Below are 23,341 nucleotides of genomic sequence, written 5' to 3' on the forward strand. Positions count from 1 at the left end.
TGGCTCTCCAGACCTCAGTCAAACCATCCAGCCCATGCCAGCATGGAAAACGGATATTGAACAATGATGATTATATATATATATATATATATTTAGACATACACACATACATATATAGACACACACACACACACATATATATATCAACAGTTAAGATTTTAATATAGATGATATGAGACATTATAAGCAATATTTTGAGACAGAAAAAGAGCGATGGGCCATTAATTCTTAGCATAAACATTGAATTGAAGTGTGATGCTTGGCTATGTTGGACAGTAGTAGCAGTAAAATCTATCTGCTGGAATCTCAATGGATGACAAATTATCTTAGAAGTGAGATATTAATATGGGTAGAAGTGTGAGTTTATATCAGTAAAACTGCCTGATTTGACAGAAAAAAGTGGTAAGTGATTAGTTCATAGCATAATCAGCAAATCGCCCTCACCCCCACACTGGGCAAGCAACTAATACAATATACATAGCAGCTTTTGACTGTGTCAGGGATGGGGGAAGGGCCTGGTGTTCTCTTAGGTTTTCTATTGTTTTATATACATTCAGGAAGTACAAATGAGAGAAAGATGCTATGCAGTGGAACAGAATCCGAAAACCATGTGGTTAGGAAGTAAATTTCTAAGTCACACAACCACACTTGCACCAAAGAGATAGATATAAAATGAATTTAAAGAATGATAAAATAGAATTTTATTTTTCATTTTTTCTGTAGTGAGGAATAATGGAAATACTGTGAATGAGTGGAGTTGATAGAAGCTAGTTAGTTGTCAGGAGATGTACTATGTCGGAACAATAAACAACAAATAATGATTTCAAATTTTGGCACAATGCCAGAAAGATCTGGGGAGAGGGGTAAGTCGATTACATCGACCCCAGTGCTCAGCTGGTACTCATTTTCTCGACCCTGAAAGGATGAAATTTTGCCACAAAGACAAAGCTGACCTATGTGGAATTTGAAATCAGAACATAAATATGGATGAAATGTCACTAGGCATTTTGCATGGAATGCTACCGATTCTGCCAGCTCACCACCTTATAAATATCAAACAACAACAACAACAATAATAATAATAAATAATAATAATGGTTTAAAATTTTGTCACAAAGGCAGCAATTTTGGGGGAGGGGTGAGTCGATTACATCAACCCCAGTATTCAAATGGTACTTATTTTATCAACCCCGAAAGGATGAAAGGTAAAGCCAACCTCCGTGGAATTTGGTAGCGATGAGCAAAATACTGCTAAGGATTTCATCCAGCATGCTAACGATTCTGCCAGCTTGCTGCCTTTAAAATAATAATAATAATAATAATGGTTTAAAATTTTGCCACAAAGACAAAGCTGACCTTGGTGGAATTTGAACTCAGAACATAAATATGGATGAAATGTCACTAAGCATTTTGCATGGAATGCTAACGATTCTGTCAGCTCACCACCTTATAAATATCAAACAACAACAACAACAACAATAATAATAATGGTTTAAAATTTTGCCACAAAGGCAGCAATTTTGGGGGAGGGGATGAGTTGATTACATCAACCTCAGTGTTCAACTGGTACTTATTTTATCAACCCCGAAAGGATAAAAGGTGAAGTCAACCATGGCGAAATTTGAACTCAGAATGTAGTGACAAGCGAAATATTGCTAAGGATTTCATCTGGCACGCTAACGATTCTGCCAGCTCGCTGCCTTAATAATAATAATAATAAGAAGAAGAAGAATAAACTATGCCATGTTTTCTGGAATACCAGTCAAACTTTTCAGACCAAAATTTACAGCTGAAAAAGGTAGGTTGACTTATACACCAAGATGACTTTTGAGGAGCAAAAATTCCATGTGAAGTGCAGCAGGATTTGGAAAGATAGCAATAATGTTTGGATGTTTACACTATATATACTTTATCAATTTGTATGCTGAAAACCTCAAAATAAAATGAAAATTGTGGAAACAAGCAATCCTTACCTTTAGAATTGTGTCACCAACCTTCAAACCACCTTGTTCAGCTGCGACACTATGCTTAATGATTTCTTTTACAAAAACACGACATCCTAGAATAATGCCAAATTCTAGAAAAGGAGAAAAGAAAAATTACTCCATTAACATTAATAAAAATTATGGTAACAACATAGATTGTACATAAAATGTGAGTAATATAATTAAGAATTGTTTAACTCTTAATATTAACCCAATTTGCTCCATTCTGAAGTGTTCATATTTCAGTTGAAATCTCAATGAAAATCTCATCATGGCATTGAATGATAACGTAGAGTTTCAGTTGACCAGCATCACACTTGCCTGCAACTTGAAGCTACATCTAACAATCTTCTTCACCATCTTTTCTCTCTCACCTCTCCTCTCTCTTTTTACAACTGGGATAGCCCATATTAAAAAAAAAAAAAAAAAAAAAAAAAAAAAGACTGGCATTCTATTGGTTACAATGACAAGGGTCTTAGTTGATCTGATCAACAGAACAGACTTTGTGAAATTAATGTACAAATGGCTGAGCACTTCACAGACATTTAGAGCAGATCTCAAGAAGATTCAGTCTGACACAATGTAACAAGATCAAACAACATGTGTAAGTTAGTCTACTAAACATGTATGAAGGTAGTGCTCCAGCAAGGCCACAGATAAATAACTGAAGCAAATAAAGGAAAAAATATTTCTATGCCTACAAAAGCATTTAGTGGGCAGGCCAACATTCTTCTTAAATGGAACACCAGTCCATCACAAGGTTACCAGTTTACAGATGAGTGGCCTGGAGCAATCTGAAATGAAGTGTTTTGCTCAAGAACACAGTGTACTGCTGCTCTGGAAATTGAAACCATATTCTTGTGATTGTGAGTGTAACACCCTAACCACTAGGTCATGTGCCTTCAAGTGTACAAACACACACGTATATTCATTCTCATATTGAGTGAAATGAAGAGAGGATCTAATAAAGGACTTATTCAAACAATTGCCTGAGGAGGTGCATCTTACACCTTGGATGTATGATAATGATTACACAACATCTCACCAATGTACTAGAGGTATAAAAATGCGTCAAAACAATTGTAGTGACTTCAAATACAGAATCTCATTCATTCCATTTTTTTATCAGTTACCTATTTATAGAAACTTTATGGATACTATGGAATTCCTGATGTATAAATGCAGCAACAGGAGCTTCTCTACTGAGCGTTGCATGATGACATCAAGTAATCATTAACTGTGGATAAGTGTTGTACAGCATTTTACAAAGTTTCACCCAAATCTTATTTAACTAAATATATATACATTCAGCAATCTAAAGCCTCAAGGCGTCAGGCTCCTGTTAGGGGTCTGTGAAACTTGAAATAGCAGGGAACTGAATCAAACTGCTTCAGCTAATACACACACACACACACACACATATATATATATATATATATATATACGTACATATACATCACAACAGGCTATTTTCAGTTTCCACTCACAAAGCTTTGGTTGGCCCAAGGCTATAACAAAAAAAACTTGCCCAACATGTTACGTACAGTCCCAGGCTGAATGTCAACTATGTTATTAAATGGAAACATCTTTTCATAAAAGCCAAAAATTAAAGTCTGACATGTTTGGACAAATTTAAATCAAATTTACATAAAATTTTGGTTGCTGGTAACAAATACTAACATATTAATTTTTAGCAAGTCCTTTGAGAGATCAAGCTATTATTAGTGTATTTAGGAAATAGATAGTAGTGTGTACATTATGGTAGCGTAGGTGATGTTATTAAATAAAAATATCTCGTTATAAAAGAGCCAAAAATTGAAGTCTTAAGTTTTCACACAAATTTACATCCTGCAGTGGAGAAAAAAACAACAAAAAACAAAAATATAACAAAACAACCAACAACAATGGAAAATTTTTTAAAATATGGGGAAGAAGAAGAAAACCCCCAAATAATGGCAATATGAGACGCAAGTTTTGAACATTTGCCAAATGCTTCTTTTAGAATATAAAATAAAACAAAATTCCAAACCTTTTTCAAAAAAGAATAAAAATTTCCTATAAATTTAGCCACAGTATTTCCATGATATTGAATGTAACAATAAGATCGTTAAAAGTAACAAAAATAATTTTAAAAAATAAAGAAAAATATATTTATTCCAGGAAATGTTGGCATCAAAACCTTGCTATTTCCTTAGATTCAGAAACAGAAATAGACAATTCTTCATAATCTTAAATAACTGAAACAATTGAGCCAACAAGGAAGCTTCTATGAGGTCATTGGACATACTAGAAATAGCAGCCAAATCTCTGTCAACTCACACTTTAATGGGTTTAAAAAAAAGTTGTGGTGGTGGTGGTGGTGAACATTGTGTAATGATAATGCAAGTTCTAGATCAGTCATGGATAAACTGAAACTCGTGGGACTTTCTGAATGGCACATCAATGAAAAATTACTTTAAAATTCCTTAGTAGTGACCTTCATGATGATGAGGCATGTCTCAAGGAGCCCACTGCTCAAAAATGGGTTACACATGCCTGTTCTAGATGGGCATGCCAAATCCATAAAATATAAAAAAGTATGTGTGGTAATAACAGTTGGAACATCTTTAATCAGAGGTTTGCAAGAAGAACCACTCTATATAGTCATTTGATGTGCTAGAAATATCAGGGACTAAATGGCACCAACACCTGTGTTTTGGCAGGGAAGTTTAAGCCATGGTGATACCAATAGCCTTTTGTCAAAGCTCTTATGGTCTGTGTAAGTGTTAACAAGAGTGGAGGGAATGGAATGAATGAATGAACACAGACACACACATGTATATCAGCTAGTTGGCAATCTTTCCACTTTTATGTTTACATGCATATATGTATTTACATGCATTTATAAATATATATTTACATGCATATATTTTATATATTCAAACCCAAACATGTTTAACTACATCGCTGTCTCTATATCTCATACAGATAAAGACAAATACATGTGCATGTTTATGTACATATAATATATATGTTCGACTCAGCTCCTGATTTCTGATGGAATGGACACATCCTACATGTCCATAAAACACTAAATCATATGGAGCTTAAGTCAAACTGTTTGTTGTCGAAAAATATATCCTACCAAATGCATTAAATGCCACTTTCGTTTAACCACTCACTTGTATGTAAATTCTATTTTGAGTTTACTTTATAAAGCCTGTCAACAAATATCAACTATCAGATACTATCATCCAACAAAATGGATAGCTTCACTGATGATATACATGAAAATCCATAAATATCCTTTGAATTTATATAAACATTAACAAGGTGGACAGTGAGCAACTCTTTTTATTACGTAATTATACAATTGTTTCTTTAATGCATCGCTAGATTTTTATTGCTGTAATATTATTACATAATACTGATTTATACAAAGACCTGAAGAGCTGATATTTTCCTGCATTGCTTGAATAATATTGATTTCAAGCATTAGTTTGTGTAGTACATAATGTTCCAGCAATAAACTTTTGGTAGAGTGTCGATGAAACAATTGTAGAATTATGCAATAAAATGAGTTGTTAATATTTACATCTCGCTCTCTCTCTGTATATATATATGTATATATATATATATATATATATATATATATATATATATATATATATATATATATATATATATATATATATATATATATATAGAGAGAGAGAGAGAGAGAGAGAGAGAGATTCTGTATAAGTTAAGAAACGGTGACGTGAGGAAATTTTGTAAATACAAATATAAGCTTAAGCTTATAAACTTTCATCATATATTGACTATAGAAAATAGTCTGATATTGGGGCAGATAAGACCTTGATGGAAAAAAAAAAAAGGGGGCATTAGTTCATTTCCGATGTGCACTAATGCCCATTTTTTTTCTGTCAAGAGTTTAAATGCCCCAACGTTAGACTATTTTCTACAAGGTATATATATTCTTTTCTTTCTTTTATTTGTTTCAGTCATTTGACTGCGGCCATACTGGAGCACCACCTTTAGTCGAGCACATTGACACCAGGACTTATTCTTTGTAAGCCTAGTACTTATTCTATCGGTCTCTCTTACCAAAATGCTAAGTAACGGGGACGTAAACACACTAGCATCGTTTGTCAATCGATGTTGGGGGGACAAACATAGACACACAAACATACACACACACACATGATGGGCTTCTTTCAGTTTCTGTCTACCAAATCCACTCACAAGGCTTTGGTGGGCCTGAGGCTATAGTAGAAGACACTTGCCCAAGGTGCCATGCAGTGGGACTGAACCTGGAACCATGTGGTTGGTAAGCAAGCTACTTACCACACACCCACTACTGTGCCTATTAGAGATAACACATCACATCACTATATTGACTCAACTATCAGCTGTGGTAATACACTGCTGATCACAATGTGCTTCTTTGCACTATTGTAGCATTTGATTGATGCCATTCTGCTGGTTAGGCAGGCAGGCCAACATTCGCTCTGAATGTGATTCGATTCCAGTCTATCACAGGGTTACCTATTTTACAGCTGAATGACCTGGAATAATGTGAAAGGAAAGGTTTTGCTGAAAAACAGAACACGTCAGTCTGGAAATGGAAACCATGATCTTGCGATCATGAGTGTAAAACCCTAACCACTAGGCCAGTGGTTCCCAGTCTTTTCACTAGCAAGGACCCCTTTTATTTAAATGAGTTTTCCCACAGACCCCTTTTAATATGCTTATCCTTAATAATATATATATATATATATATATATATATATATATATATATATATGTATGAAATTTTGAATTTAGTTCACAGACCCCTAGCATTACCGTTGCAGACCACCAGAGGCGTGCGGACCACAGACTGGGAACCACTGCGCTAGGCCACGTGCAGAAAGATTGACAGACAGACAGCCAGATACTAGATATATTTTTTTAATGAATTATTTTTTATTCTATTCAGCTAGTCTACATGTTATATTAAGTTATGTAGCATTAAATCCAGTTCAATTCTCATAGATGCTTGAAAATGCATGCCTGAGTTTTTCAAAAATAATCACACACACACACTCACACACAGTGAATTTGAATAATTATTGAAACAAAGCGCAGGAAATAGACATTTTCAAAGAAATAAATACATATGTTCTCTTAAATGTAATTTACTTTCTCTTTGCTAGAATTAACATCGTACTGTATATTGTCTCGCCATTGGGATAAGAAGAGGAAATATGATATTGATTTTTTCTTGGCATTTCTTTTTTTCTTTTTTCATTATTGACAAAGATTTTTATCAATTTCATTTTTTATTAAATTATCTTCTCAAAAAACATTCATTTATATATATAAATGTGTGTGTGTGTGTGTGTGTGTGAGTATATGGGTGTGTGCATGTAGATAAATATGAGCATATATATATATGTGCACACATATAGATATAGGTGTGTATATAATATATATTCATGTGTGTGTGTATATATATATATATATATGTACACGCACACATATACATGTGTATACACACATATATGTATATGTGTTTACGTTTTGACAAATTGTTTCACTGAAGGCTGGAGACAAATTGATTCTGTATGATATCAGATTCGCTTCTTCTAAAAAATCTAATTATTAACAGAAATAATTTTAGAAACCACCAGAATTAGTAGAAAATTGGGAAGATGAGGAGGAGGAGAGGCAGATTTAGAGAATTTGAACCAGGATTATTTTCTTAGCCACTCACTCCCTTTTATTCTTTTACTAAGTTTCTCTCATTTGATTGTAGTTATTTTGGGGGACCAACTTCAAGTATTCCTGGTCTACTGACTACCCCCCCCCCACACACTTTTCATGTTGCAGCTTGTGAACAACAGATTCACTGGTTACATGTCTGTAATGGCCCAATCACCAAAACACTGCATTTCTGAAAGCTAGAGTAACAGAAGAGTGTCTACAAATCCATGCAAAACAAATTTCTCAGTAGTATTTGTAAAGGAACAGTTCTTTTCTTTCCCCCTTTTTTTTTTGTTTTGTTACTTTTCAAATATAAGCTGATAGTTGTACTCTTTGAAATAGTTGCCACAGGGCAGCTTCTTGCAATGGTCTTCATTGACGTGTGATACACTCATCAATTTCTCAAGTGATCAAACTTGAGATCATCATCATCATCGCTTAACGTCCGCTTTCCATGCTAGCATGGGTTGGACGATTTTGACTGAGGGCTGGCGAACCAGATGGTTGCACCTGGCTCCAATCTTGATTTGGCAGAGTTTCTACAGCTGGATGCCCTTCCTAATGCCAACCACTCCGAGAGTGTAGTGGGTACTTTTTACGTGCCACCGGCATGGGGGCCAATAGTTTCGAAAGGAACTTTCAACATGTGGCCATGTAAGCACTGCCTTTGTTAAGTTCTTCATGTATAAATGAGGTTTAGATCTGGATAAAATGAAAATGAGTTAATTATTCTGAACATACATGCATCCATCTGGTTTTAAGACAGCACAGGGTGTTCAGGCTAAATTTGACAATATTTTACATCTCCTTGTTTTCAAGTGTATTAGTGTGCAATCAATGGCATTGGAGAGCATAAAGATTAAAGTTGTAATTGAGAAAAAGTTAGCTGACATGGAAGACTGAAAGCCATCTGAATATTGGAATAGCACTACCTGCATCATAACGATTTGCACCAGGTATCAAAGTGCTGATATCATGACTACTGCTCAGTGCTCTGTGAACACTGTAAAGGCTGTGAGACATGACATGGACAGCTACAACAGAGACTATAAATCTGGGGCCAGCAAGAAGGAACACAGCAGGCATCCTGACTGTGTCTTCACACTGAAATTCATCCCCACACCTTTGGACAGGGCCTTAAGCACAATCCTGATGGTTATGTGAAGCTGATGGAGACTGGTTGAACCCTGGTGGGAGAGGGTTGCTGCTGTAGCAGCAGGATTTGACTCCTTGTCATATCTCTGGAAAAAGTCAGAAATGGTTGTTGGAGAATTTCTATGATTTCCCCAACTCCAATTTATGGCCTCTTAGTTCCTCCAATTTGTAATCTCATGAATTACTATGTGTGGAGCATGGCTTAGAGAGTCATCAAGGCTGAGCTGGTGGCAAGATCAAAGAGGTGTTTGAAGATCTCAGGGATACAGTGAGAAATACATATGCTAGGTTCTGGAGTGTCTCAAAGCCATGGTGAAAACTGACAGTGGTAACTCTGAGTAAACCGTTATGTCCCAGCCATAACCTTGTTCATATTTTTTAATTCAAAATACTCTTAGTTTTTCTTGTCCTGTTATACAAACTGAAATTTAGCATGACACCCTATAATGTATGATTTGAGGAGTATTTGGTTGTTATTTCTAGTACTCAGTGTCTCTACGAGGCTTTACTCTTTTGATGTAAAAGTAAGTTTGATATATTGACAATAAAAGCTATTTTTCTTGTGAAAACAAAACAAGCAAAAAAAAACTGTATAAGGAATATATAAAAAATATTATTTTCCAATACTGGCCATTAGGATCTTAAAATAAAAGCAGAGTCTCCAAAAAATAAAGTAATAATGTTCTGTGTTGGTAAACATTATTTGGTAAAATTAATAAATTTCTGGAAAAGAAAAAAAATTTCTCTCTCCAACAACGGGCTTTACTTGAAACATTAGGATTCTTGTCTCCCTGTGGCATAAGAATTTATCCAAATTTACTGAATCCACTATATTCTTAAAAGCGAAGCAGCAATGTTAATGTGACAGAATCCGGTGCACTTTTAAGGATTAGCGCTTCAGATTTAGGCATACCATAAATCATAAGAAAACAATGGCGATCATGTTTATTTCATATTGCATTTTGTGAACAATAAATAGAGTTGTTGGTTAGTGGTTTCCAATGGGACCAATCACTGCCTCACTGAAATTTCACAGGGATTGTCTATGTAACTCAGGCAGAACAAACACCACAAGAGACTTCATTTAAAAAAACACTGGTTTATATTATTTTCCTTACTGTTTATATCTTTCTCTGTTATACATCACATGCCACACACACACAAATACATAAATGAACACACAAACATATATACATGTATATATATATAGACATAGGGAGAGTTTATGAAAAAAACAAAAGACGAAGACAGGTGGTGTACAAAACAAACAGATGTATTAGTATAACGCTCAGGAATAGAAAAAGTCTTTTATGTTTCGAGCCTATGCTCTTCTACTGAAAGGGACACAGAAAAAACAAGGATAGGAAAAAATATGTGTAGTGGCTAATGATCTATCATGGCGACTAGTGATAGATCGCCATGATACATACATAAATGCACATATGATAGACTCCTACACTGTTTCCATCAAACAAAATTCCAGTCAGCCCAAAGCAATAGCAGAAGCCACTTGTTCAGAGTGCCACACACACACTAGAATCGAATCTAGAACTACATGATCGAACAATAAACTTCTGAAACACATGACTATGTCTGTAACCAGAACTGAAGTCAAAAAGATTGTGAAGGCAATCTTCTAAATCTTCTTATACTCTAAGTGCAATGAGATGAGCCGAGTAAAACCAATCAATGTATGTTAGAATGCAAACCTCTGAGGATACTTCTTCCAGATGTCACGGAAGGGATTATTTCCATGACCATGGATCAATAATTGTCCTTATATCTTATTGTTAACAATGAATTATATTAAAAGGGATCAGCTTATTTTACCTAAGTAAACAGCAGAGTCCAAGATAACTAGTAGTGGCCTATGTCAGCAAATTAATTCAAAAGTGGAATTAGTTCGCTTTAAGGAAGAGGAAACTAATGTAATTAGCACAATCGTTAGTAGGGAAAATGAGAAGAGGATATATAACAGAGAATTTTTATACAGCCCTCCAACTATTTGCAACATCAGTGATTTATTAATCATTAATGTACACTACTGTGAAGGTACGTGGCTTAGTGGTTAGGGCATTTGGCTCAGGATTGTAAGGTTGTGAGTTCGATTCCGAGCAACGCATTGTGTCCTTGAGCAAGACACTTTATTTCACATTGCTCCAGTCCACTCAGCTGGCAAAAATAAGTAGTACCTGTATTTCAAAGGGCCAGCCTTGTCACACTTTGTGTCACGCTGAATCTCCCTGAGAACTACGTTAGGGGTACACGTGTCTGTGGAGTGCTCAGTCACTTGCATGTTAATTTCATGAGCAGGCTGTTCTGTTGATCGTATCAGCTGGGACCCTCGTCATTGTAACCGACAGTAGAAGTGAAATTTGTCTAAGCATGCAGTTGATAGTGGATACTTCCTACTGATGACATGCAAAGACAGAGAAATCCAGATTTAGCAATTCCACTGCTACTGCTGGATGCTTTTTGTCTGCTACTGATACACTTCTGTGCTCTTTTAGCACTACAGTTGCTTTCTCAAGACAAATACCACAGTTTTGTGGCTTTCTACAGTATATCCACATTAAGTAAGATATACAAAGTGCTTTTCTGAACCAACACTGCTTCATCATCACCATCATAATCGTTTAACATCTACCCTCCATGCTGGCATGGGTTGGATGGTTTAACAGGAGCAGGCTAGACAGGGGTCTGCATCAGACTTCTGTATCTATTTTGGCAGTTTTTACAGCCAGATGCCCTTCCTAACACCAAAAACAAACTTATATTAATTTGCAGTAAGGAAGAGGAAAAGCATGTTTCAGGCAAAACACTTCATAAATGGAAAGGGTACTCCTCAGATGAAGAGTTAGCCTCCACTTCTTCCTTGTGGCAGACCAATTTAATTCAGTTTTTAAACTATTTTAACCAAGACTGCTCTTTTATTCTTCTACAGGTTTCAGCTTTTGGACCGTGACCATACTGAGGCACTATCTTTGAAGATGTATATATATATATACATACATATTTTTAAAGATTATTATACCCCCCCCCCAGTCACTTAGGCACTTAGTTTACTGATATCTATTTAATGAATGTCTAAGTTCACCTTGATATAAAGGTATTAACTTAATGTCAAAATACTGCAAAATCTTTTTGTTTGATGCGCCAATTTACTAACAATCCAATACACACACACACACACACACAGTGTCCATTTTTATGTCTGTTTTTCCATGCTAGCATGGGTTAGACAAATACATACTGTTTTAGCAATATGTATGTGTATGTATATATATGTGAATTTAAGTAGATATAATGGGGTACCCATATAGTTCTGTCTACCAAATTTTACTCACAAGGTAAGTTATCAGCCCATGGTTAGGGTAGAAGTCATTAATTACTGAAAGTATCAATGTGCAATCAAACCGAACTTAAAACTACACGGCGGCTAAATAATCTGTTTAACCATGCAAGTGTAGTTGTATATAATCTTCATTATGATGACCTCAGGGCTAAACAATAACAGCAGCAAATCGTAGTGATCACAGCTGGAACAAATCTGAGCATAAGTTTGCCTTAAGCTCAACAACAACAACAATTTGCAGTAGTCATAGCTGGAACTTTCAATGGTAGGTTTGCTTGCCCAGGGCTAAAATTGGCTTGAACAATGACAAAGACATCAACAATAACAGCAGCAACAATGCAGCAAAATTATAAACAAAATTTGTTTCCAAAGAGGCAGTGAACCATTGTGTATTTGTGTAACAAGAAAATATATATCTATAGTCTGTTACAAACAAAATTTATCACACACCACTAGTTATGCAGACTGGTATGTTTGGATGTTAGTGTATTTACAAATGAAAGACTGATGTGTTTAGGATATTGGAACTGGAATTGAAGGTTCTGGTGGGGAATTCTGATAAATTACGCTAACCTGACTTTGTAATAGTGATGGAATCCAGAATGATTTAATGTAAGCTTAAAAAGGCAGCTTGTAATGTTGTTGTGAGAAGCATCTCCACACACACACACACACAAACGTATGTGAATACATATGTACACTTTCCTATACATAGATACATACATATATATATATACACATACATACATATATAGACATACATAATTAAATATACATACATACATATATATACATACATACATATATACACACACACGTATATACACACACACAGATGTATATACACACACACATGTATACATACACACACACACACACACACACACACATATATATATATATATCAAGACTGGAGTTTATGGTATTATTTCTAACTCCGTAGTTACAATTGTTTCAATACAACCTATGTCAATATATTAATGACACAGCTCAGATTCAAGTCCTTTTTATATACTACATCTGTGTGTGTGTGATAGTTCACTTATTAATTTTAATTGACAATGGTCAAGGTAGATGACAGATTAGCAGAAGGCATTTTTCTTTTATCTTTCTTTATTTTTTATAGTGTGAAAGAGATGCACATATGCAAGTACAAACACTCTTGCAGTCTTAAACAACATGTCCAGAGGCAAGATGAAGTCAAGGTAACTGAACCTGTACGAGGAAACAAGACTGCCAAAATGGCTGAAGAATCTCCAGTACCTTGGTATGTGTTCAGGCCATGAGACACCTTTCCAGATGGCTTGTTTCCACCTACACCAGTTGCCCTCATTGACCTACAACTGCCGACTTCAAATCTGTGGAGATGCCGGTTCCTGATTGCTTTGACCATGTCACTGGGAATAAACACATATGTGAACATGCCACTAACCATACACATACACTAAATGTACATATAATTATAATAATAAGGGTTTTTTGCAACAAATTGCTTAACCACATACTGAAAATTTTAGAAATAGCAGCCAAAAGACTACCATTTCCTTTTACTACAAAAATAAGTCTTCACAGACAACAATATTTGTAACTCACATATGGCAAAAAAAGAAGAAAAATGTTTCACTACGAGGTGAAATTTGTTGATTTTATTAAATTAATTATATTTAACCCTATATCTAAATGTACATATGTAGATATTATGGCATGGCCAGTGACTCACTTGAGTTCATCTGCCCTTTGATAGGTCTTGTTTCCCACCCTCTAGTGCGCTCAAAATTACTCTCCTCAAGAAGCAAACTCGGTAAAGTTGCCATTTTCATTGCTTGCTGATAGCTCAACCCATGAGACATATTTTATCAGGTCACACGTGGCCTTTGCTTTCCATCCTGCAAGGTGTCCAAAATCACCCTCCTTATCAAGAAAACTTGGTTTAAATTGCCATTTTTGTTGTCGTTGACCCAACCATGCAACAGGTTGTGCAAGGTTACACGAGACCAGTATTACTCATGGTGGAAGCACGTGGCTTAGTGGTTAGAGTGTTGGACTCGTGATTGTAAGATTGTGGTTTCAATCCCTGGTCCGGAAAATCCATTGTGTTCTTGAGCAAAACACTTCATTTCACGTTGCTCCAGTCCACTCAGCTGTAGACATGACTTTAGCTTGGAGAGGGATGGGTTCCGTCAGTCTTTCTCACCCTAGATAAGCTGCATGGCTTCAGCACCCCAATGACCCCCAAGGGGTTAAGGGACTTGTCAGTGTCACTGACAAATGATCTGACATGAATTGGAAGAGTCAAAAGAGCATTGGATAGAGTCCCTTATAGTATTTGTTTAATCCTTCAACATTCAGATTACTTCGTTAAATTTAAAGTTTATATACTTATATTGCGTTAGATTAATCATGCAGTATCTGATAGCTTCAAAATATGAATAATATGATTGTTTATTTTTAGAGTGACATTGTAGGGTAGGTGTGAGGAGCCAGATCTGGTTAGTTTGAACATAAAACAGGTAGAATTTTGTACCTGATATGGTAAGTTTAAATGTTAATGGATTAAACTCTTTGTACTCTGAGTTCAACTTTTCCTTTCATCCTTTAGGGGTCAGTAAAAAGCATCAACCCAGGATATATATACATATATATATATATATATATATATATATCAGGAGTGGCTGTGTGGCAAGTAGCTTGCTAACCAACCACATGGTTCCGGGTTCAATCCCACTGCGTGGCATCTTGGGCAAGTGTCTTCTGCTATAGCCCCGGGCCGACCAATGCCTTGTGAGTGGATTTGGTAGACGGAAACTGAAAGAAGCCTGTCGTATATATGTATATATATATGTATGTGTGTGTATGTGTTTGTGTCTGTTTGTCTCCCTAGCATTGCTTGACAACCGATGCTGGTGTGTTTACGTCCCCGTCACTTAGCGGTTCGGCAAAAGAGACCGATAGAATAAGTACTGGGCTTACAAAGAATAAGTCCCGGGGCCGATTTGCTCGACTAAAGGCGGTGCTCCAGCATGGCCGCAGTCAAATGACTGAAACAAGTAAAAGAGTATATATGTACACACACATAGGCATATATACAGAGAGAGACAGATGAGAAAGAAGATCGGGAGCTAGAAAGAGAATGAGAAAGGTAGGCAAAGAAAAAAGAGCTGGGGAGAGAGAGAGATAAAGAACAAGTTGAGACAAAGAGAGAGCCTACTTTGATAACCAACAGCATCCAGCCTGTCACTTCTTATCCTCATTAATTACTACCTATTCATCTCTATCTCTCTCTATTTCTTGCTTACTTTTTCTATACATCTCACTTCCCTCCTATCTCTCCCTCTTTTATCTTCCAATCCTCTCTTTCTTTCTTTTCCTCTCATATCTCTTCTCCATCTATCCCATAAAATAATATGACTAAGAAGGAATCCAGCAACCTCATCTTCATTACATTGAAAAAATGTCTGGAGAAATAAAAGAAAGAATGTATATTTACCATCTTTTCTATTTTTCTTGGAAAGCGTAAGTTTTATGGGCTGAGATTCCCATTCCGAAGAAGAGGTTTGGATGGCTTTCCGTCGTATCACCTGATCAAGAAACAAATGCAAATAAGTATCAAAGCTTCATCACACAAAATTACACACACACACACACACGTACAAATTGTCCCTTGTTAACATAGTTAACATTCATGAAATTTTTTTGGCAGGGCCACCATGATTAGTAGTGGAGGGAAATGGATACTGGAACCAAGGTACATGGGTTGCTCAACAGGAAATAATGCATTTGGAAATGGGATTACGCTCAGATTGGATGTGTGTGTGTGTGTGTATGGATTTACAAAATTCCTCAATACTTCAAAAATACAATCCAAAAGAAACAAATTTCCTTTTAGTTTTGCAAGACTAAGGTTTCTGGTTTAACAATTAAAAGTCAACAGGGCTCTCAGGTGCACTGGCATCATGTCTACCTGATCTACATCAGACATGTGGTTCGGTTCCTGTGGATGCTTGTTCTTTATTTCTCTGCTAAAGGATTTTTACTTGATATTTATGGACTATTATACATAATTACATTTCCATTTGAACAACTTCATAAAAAGACTAATTTTCAAATGTCTCAAGACCTCAAAAGCACAATCGAATATCAACATCCTCGTCATTATTTTAATGTCCACTTTTCCATGCTTGTATGGGCCAGATGGACTTTATCGAGGCAGATTTTCTAAAGGTGAACACTCTTCCCATTACCAACTCTCAAGGTGATATTTTCCCCTTGACCAGACATGTTTTTGCAGAATAATGGAAATGAATGAAACTGCTCGTGTGACAATGACAATCATTTACAACTATTAAATGATGTCAAGACAAGGAAATACACAAACACAATGAGCTTCTTTCAGTTTTTGTCAACCAAATTCACTTACAAGGCTTTGGTTGATTTAGGGCTACAGTAAGAGATACTTGACCAGAATACCATGTAGTGGGACTGAACCCAAAATCACGTGGTTGGGAAATATATCTAACTTTTTTCCTTGTTTCAGTCATTGGTCTGCTGCTACACAGGGCATCACCTTAAATGGTTTTAGCCAATCATATCAACCCTAGTACCTATTTTTTAATTCAATACTTATTGATTTCTATCTATCAATCCACTAAAGACACCATATTTTTCAAGTGGTATCGATATAAAGAAACACACACACACTACAGGTTTCTACACAATTTCTGCCAACCTACTTTCTTTCACAAGGCTTGGGTTGAATGGAGCAGAAGACACTTGTCCAAAGTGCTTCTGTGTAGTGGAATTGAACTGGAAAACATATGGTAACTGCAATGCAAGCTTCTCAGCCTCACTGCTCTAACTGTCCCCATTTCAATTTGCTCAAGAAAGAAATCATTAATTTTTGCCCTAACCCTTTGCTTGTACTGTGTATCTCATGTGCTGTACAGGACATATATTTCCCTAGGGTCCATGCATCTCATGTGCTATACAGGACATATATTTCCTAGGGTCCATGCATCTCATGTGCTATACAGGACATATATTTCCCTAGGGTCCACGCATCTCATATGCTTACACATTCTAAAATCTTTCCAACCACAAGGGTAACTTGGGACTCACGAAAGGAAAGCTTTATATTACGAGGGCTTACTAAAAGTCTGAAAATAAATAAGAAAGGATATTTAGGACAAACTTATGAAAGTGCTTCGAAGGGGCAAAAGGTTAATTCAATAAGCCCATTAAGACAACATTTTATTTTCCTTTGTTTAATTATATGACAAACAAACAGAAACTCACCAAATGGGCAGTTTTTCCACTCTCTTTTAGTAAAGTTACAGCAGTATTGTAGTCTACATTCTCCAACGATAACCCATTTACACTAATCACTCGATCATTAATTCTGAAATAATTTATAAAACAAAACAAAATGAAAGAGAGAGAGGGGGAAGAGAGAGAAAATCAGTGTCAAACAAAGCAGTTGTACAAATGTTATTAAAATCCTATTAAAATGGTAATAGAAAAACTTCCATTAAAATTAAACCATTTCAATTATCTAAATGCAAGCTATTTTTTCATATCCTAAAATGGTTTCCAATTTAATAATAATTAAGTAAAAAAAAAGAAGAAAAAAAAGAAAATTAAATAATGCAGTAACAAAAAATAATTGAAAACATTAAGTATAAAGTAAAATAATTACATAAGATGTGTCTATATTGATTGGTGTATAAGTATATATGTAGGCATATGAGTGTATATGTACATAGATGTATGTATGTATGCATGTATGCATGTATGTATGTATGTATGCATGTATATGTGTGTGTTTGTGTATGCATACATATGTGTGTATGTATGCATGCCACTGAAATTAGTGATTGAAAACAACATGTTTAATAACTTTGAACAGTATCAATTGTTGAAATCAAAGAAGGGCCAGGTATAACATAAAAGCAGATAGCTAACTTACTGCAGCTTTCCTTCAGCAGGGCCTGCTTTAAGGACATCACAAATAGCTATAGAGGGGTCTCCATTGTCGAAATGTGGATTGTCTCGACCACCACTTACAGCAATGCCAAATCCAAAATTATCAACCTGCGGAAATACAAGAGAAAAAAAAATGTGTTTCAAGATAATATATGAGGTATGGCTGCATGGTGAAGAAGTTTATTTTGAAATTACATGAGTTAAGGTCTGATACTACAATGGGGGCATTTTAGGAAGCGTCTATTACTTTTAGGTTCGGGTCCTTCAAAACCAGAGTGGAATTTGCTGTGGAAGTTGCTGTTCTTGGGTGAATAGATTTAATCAGTCACTAGATCTAACAAGTCTTAACCATTGGGAGCATTCAACAGAGTCCACCCTTGTCACAGGCCGCATGTAAAGAGCATCTTTCACTCAAGCCTGCCAGTGGATCCTAAATGCATGGAGTCGTGTCAAAACATCCACCATCAACAATGGGTTCAAAAGCTGAACTGCTGCATGATGAAGAGGCTGAAGTGAGCAATGAGATCCTGAAGCTGTTCAATTCGGACACTGAAGAAGAGGACTTAGATGGTTTCAGTGTGCAGGAAGAAGATAAAGAAGGCGATCAATGACTTTTGTCCTGGTGGGCTGCAGTGTGTGTGTGTATGTATATATATATATATATATATATATTGGCCTGCTCGCTTAGCCAGTGGGGTGGCGTCATTCGAAGGCTAAAACAATGCGAATGCATTGTGACCAGCGATGTGTAACAACATCTGATGGTCTGGTCGGTCACGTAATCACGTGATATATATATATATGTATATATATATATATATATATATATTATATATATATATATATATATATATATACTGGTCGTTAGGAGGAATGTTGTTCGTGCACTGCTCAGTAAAAAAGCATAAGCAACGTAATTTGTGTGTTAATGATACCTACGTATATTTAAAGGTAGCCGTGTTAGAGGCACTGTTCGAAAAAAGCATTTGTAATATGTGTTTGTCTATGTTACCATACGGATTAAATTAAAAGTTAAAAAATCCTCAGGTATAATATCTTTCTGTGTAAATATCTCATATTACAACATTTTGGACACCTGCAGCTTAGAATCCGGTAACCTTAGGTGCAAAGAAACAAACAGTGATCTCCAACATTGAAAATTCTTTTGATATCAATCGGCCAGAGACCATCTCCAGTTCCATGTTATGAAACAATTCATTTTAATGGGTTAATGTGTATATTTAAAAATAAACCTTCTCTCATAATTTTACGTAAGAATTTCTTTGTTATGTTCCAAACACAAGCTTAATAATGATTTCAGATTTTGGTACAATGACAACAATTTTAGGGGTGGTGGTAAGTCACTTAAATCAATCCCTATTTTATTTTATTGACCCTAAGATGATGTCGGTGGTGGTGATAATGATTCTGGACTCTTCTCCCATCAAAGATGACATATGAGTGTTCAGATTTTGCTGAATGACCTGCACAAAAGATCTGTTTATAGAGGTCAAATGTATGTGCTGTACATTAGCTTACTCCCTCCATCAAATTGGCATTACTTGAACAGGTGCATGGTGTACCTTGCATCAGATGCCGAAGTGATCATAAAGCAATATGAGATGAAGAGTTTTTGCTCAAAAACACAATGTACCACCTGGTCTAGGAATTGAAACCACAATCTCATGTGCAACACCCTAACCACTAGGCCATGCATGCATCCACACAATAATAACAATAATGATAATCCTTTCTATTATAGGCACAAGGCCTGAAATTTGGAGGAGGGGGATAGTCAATTACACTGACCCCAGTACTCAACTGGTACATAATTTATCGACCCTGAAATGATGAAAGGCAAAGGTGACCTCGGTGGAATTTGAACTCAGAACATTGCAGCAGACAGAATACCACTAAGCACTTTGCCTGGCATGCCAACGATTCTGCCAGCTCACTGCACAAGGCTTGAAATTTTGGGGGAGGAGTTAAGTTGATTACATTGACCCCAGTGTTTGACTTGTATTTAATCAATCAACTGCAAAAAGCTGAAAGGCAAAGTTGACCTCAGTGGAATTTGAACTCAGAACGTAAAGATGGAAGAGATGCTGCAAAGCATTTCACCTGGTGTGCTTAACGATTCTGCCAGCTTGCCACCTTAATAATAATAATAATAATAATTATTATAATAATATTAATAATAATAATAATAACAACAACAACGATAATAATCCTTTCTACTATAGGCACAATGCCTGAAATTTGGGGAAAGGGGATAGTCAATTACACTGACCCCAGTACTCAACTGGTACTTAATTTATCGACCCTGAAAGGATGAAAGGCAAAGCCAACCTCAGTGGAATTTGAACTCAGAACATAGTGATGGACGAAGTACCACTAAGCATTTCGCCCGGCATGCTAATAATTCTGTTGCCTCACCGCCTTAATAATAATAATAATAATAATGATAATTGGCACAAGGCCACCAATTTTGAGAAGAGGATGTCTGTTGATACCATCACCCCAAGTACTTGACTGATCCTTTATTTCATTAAGCCCACCCTCGCCACCAGAAGAATGAAAGGTAAAGTTGACTTTGGTGGGATTTGAACTCAGAATGTCAAGAGCTGGAACAAATACCACAAAGCATTTTTTTCTGATTTATCTAATGGTTCTGTCAGCCCAATTTCTCTCAGTGATGATGATGATGATGATGACGATGACGGTCTTAACTGGACACAAGGGCTCACAATGTTAAGGGCAGCACAATGATAATATTTGTAAAAACAAAATAGTGTGTGGTGGGGATGGTAGTGGGGGGAGGGGCTGAGGGTTATGGAGTAAAAAAAGGACAAGAACGACAAACAATAAAAAAACATCAATAACTAAATAGCAACGACATTAAAGAACAACGAAATGACAAGGAAGAATCCCCAGAACGATAAGTTCCAGAAAACAGAAAACAGCAACACCAGGGCCTGTAAATATTTAATGCTTTTTCACACAGCTTTTGTTTAATCTTGAACACTTTTTCTGTATATGTCAGAAAACAAAGTCTTGGCGTATTTCTCAAACCACAAATAATAATAATGGTAATAACAATGTTCATGATGATGATGATGATGATGATGGTGACGAATGATAATTAGGCATGCTGTATGTACCTAATTTGCTTCCGCTGTAATGGATAAGAATGCAGTTTGGTACAACAGCGGTAGAGAGGTTGAAAGCATAATATAATAGGCAGCTGAAGATAACGGTACAAATGCTGGAGAGGAAAAGAAAATATCTGATGCAAGGACTACACCGGAATATACATACACGCACAAATAAAGATAGGGAGACAGGAGTGACAAAATAAAGCCCTACTTGGCCAGTTTCTATCCAGTGAGATTAGGAGGTAAGAATGACTACAGAAGATAATTAGATAAACCAATGCCTAAAAAAAAAAAGACAGGATAATAATGGCTAGAATACTTTTGATCACATTTTTCCTTTTTGGTTAGCACTGTCCTGGTGCTAAATGACAATAACATAATCCCCTTCTGTTATTAAAGATAAGAGACATGAAATAATCTCTATTTATCAACATATCAAAGTCCTTTTGACTGCAAGATTTCTTAAGAGAACCCACCAGAATATACGGAGTGTAAAAAAAAGACAGAGATGGCCATGGCTAAAATGCTTTTGATCATAAGTTTGTTCTGTCACAGCTATCCCAGGGCTAAACAGCAACAACAAGTTCATTATTGAAGATAGAGATAAGAAAGAAATACCGATGTATCAATCCCCTTCTGATCAGAACATCTTTCCACAGAGAGCATTGAGAAGCTACCAAAATGTAAGGATTTGGAAATAGAAGAAGATCCAATCTCTAATAAAAGTTGAGCCTAGATATGGCTACAATGCAATGCAATTAACGAGTCTTGCACAACAACAGCTGCACTCTGAGTCTGCTTTCTTCACCTGACCACCATCAATATCTGCAGGTATACAGGTGGTGCTCCAGTACGGCCACAGTCTAATGAGTGAAACATATTAAAAACACTAATTTTACAAAACAAACAGCTTTCAAAATTAATTATTCTTTTGTTTCTGGCACCTGTGCCGGTGGCACATAAAAAGCACCCACTACACTCACGGAGTGGTTGGCGTTAGGAAGGGCATCCAGCTGTAGAAACATTGCCAGATCAGACTGGGCCTGGTGCAGCCTTCTGGCTTCCCAGACCCCAGTTGAACTGTCCAACCCTTGCTAGCATGGAAAGCGGACGCTAAACGATGATGACGATGATGATGATGATAATGTGCCATCTTGTGAAAATATGCTTTCATACAATTTACTCAGGTTTATATGAAAAGCTCTATCATATTTACCAACTATATTCCATATCTGTTTAGTCTTAACACAATTATATAATGTATTAAATTGTATTAGGAGTGAGGATTTATATAGCTTTAAAATATTCACATATTCATTTCGGTAATAAAAGTAAAGCTAAATTATATTTTTGCATTCTCTTTTCTGGTGGTCACAGAGTAAATGAAATGGTCCATTTCATAATGTAGTTCTAGGTATATATAAATACCAGGATGGCCACTGTTGAAACATCTTTAATAAAGCTGGCCTGGAACTCAACAACATTGTCTTAGCACATCATTTCTTTTAAAATGAAGAACCAAAAAAAAAAAAAAATCATAAATTTACACTATTGGGCATAACTAGAAATGTAACCCCAGCAAGATTATTTTTCCATTTCTTAAAAATGCTTTATATCTCTACTAGCACTATGATCCAGCAACGCCGGGTCATAGTGCTAGTGCATGCATATACAGCTGCGTGCGTACGCCCATACACGTGAGTACTGTCCAAATCTCTGTCCAATCACATACAGCTAGCTGGTATTCAATTGGCGTATCAAGTTTCAGGCATTTTGATTGGGTTTTGGATAGAAAATTCACAAAAAAGTCACTTCTATTGATTTTTTTAATGGCTTTGCGGGGTGACTGGGGAAATGTAAAGATGTGCACGAGCACCCTTGGATGGTTTTGAATGACCATAGAAAGTGCGAGCCCTCTAACTGAAAAATTGTGGATTTGTACAAAGGACACGCACGCAGACATTTTGCCATTTATATATAGAAAT

General features: G+C 36.1%; 1 protein-coding gene across 10 annotated transcripts in view; it reads right to left on the reverse strand.

Annotated features, from left to right (window-relative positions):
- The window catches only part of LOC115223434 (tight junction protein ZO-1), an 832,981-nt gene that overhangs the window by 129,947 nt on the left and 679,693 nt on the right, over nt 1-23,341 (reverse strand). For all 10 annotated transcript variants that reach the window (XM_029793980.2, XM_029793979.2, XM_029793984.2 and 7 more), the window contains 4 exons: nt 18,185-18,309; nt 17,515-17,617; nt 15,710-15,800; nt 1,974-2,077 (listed from right to left, as the gene is read on the reverse strand). In XM_029793980.2, the coding sequence (XP_029649840.1) occupies nt 1,974-2,077; nt 15,710-15,800; nt 17,515-17,617; nt 18,185-18,309 (423 nt within the window). The remainder of the gene's footprint in view (nt 1-1,973; nt 2,078-15,709; nt 15,801-17,514; nt 17,618-18,184; nt 18,310-23,341) is intronic.

Source organism: Octopus sinensis, linkage group LG23 (assembly GCF_006345805.1).
Source record: "Octopus sinensis linkage group LG23, ASM634580v1, whole genome shotgun sequence".
Lineage (NCBI taxonomy): Eukaryota > Metazoa > Mollusca > Cephalopoda > Octopoda > Octopodidae > Octopus > Octopus sinensis.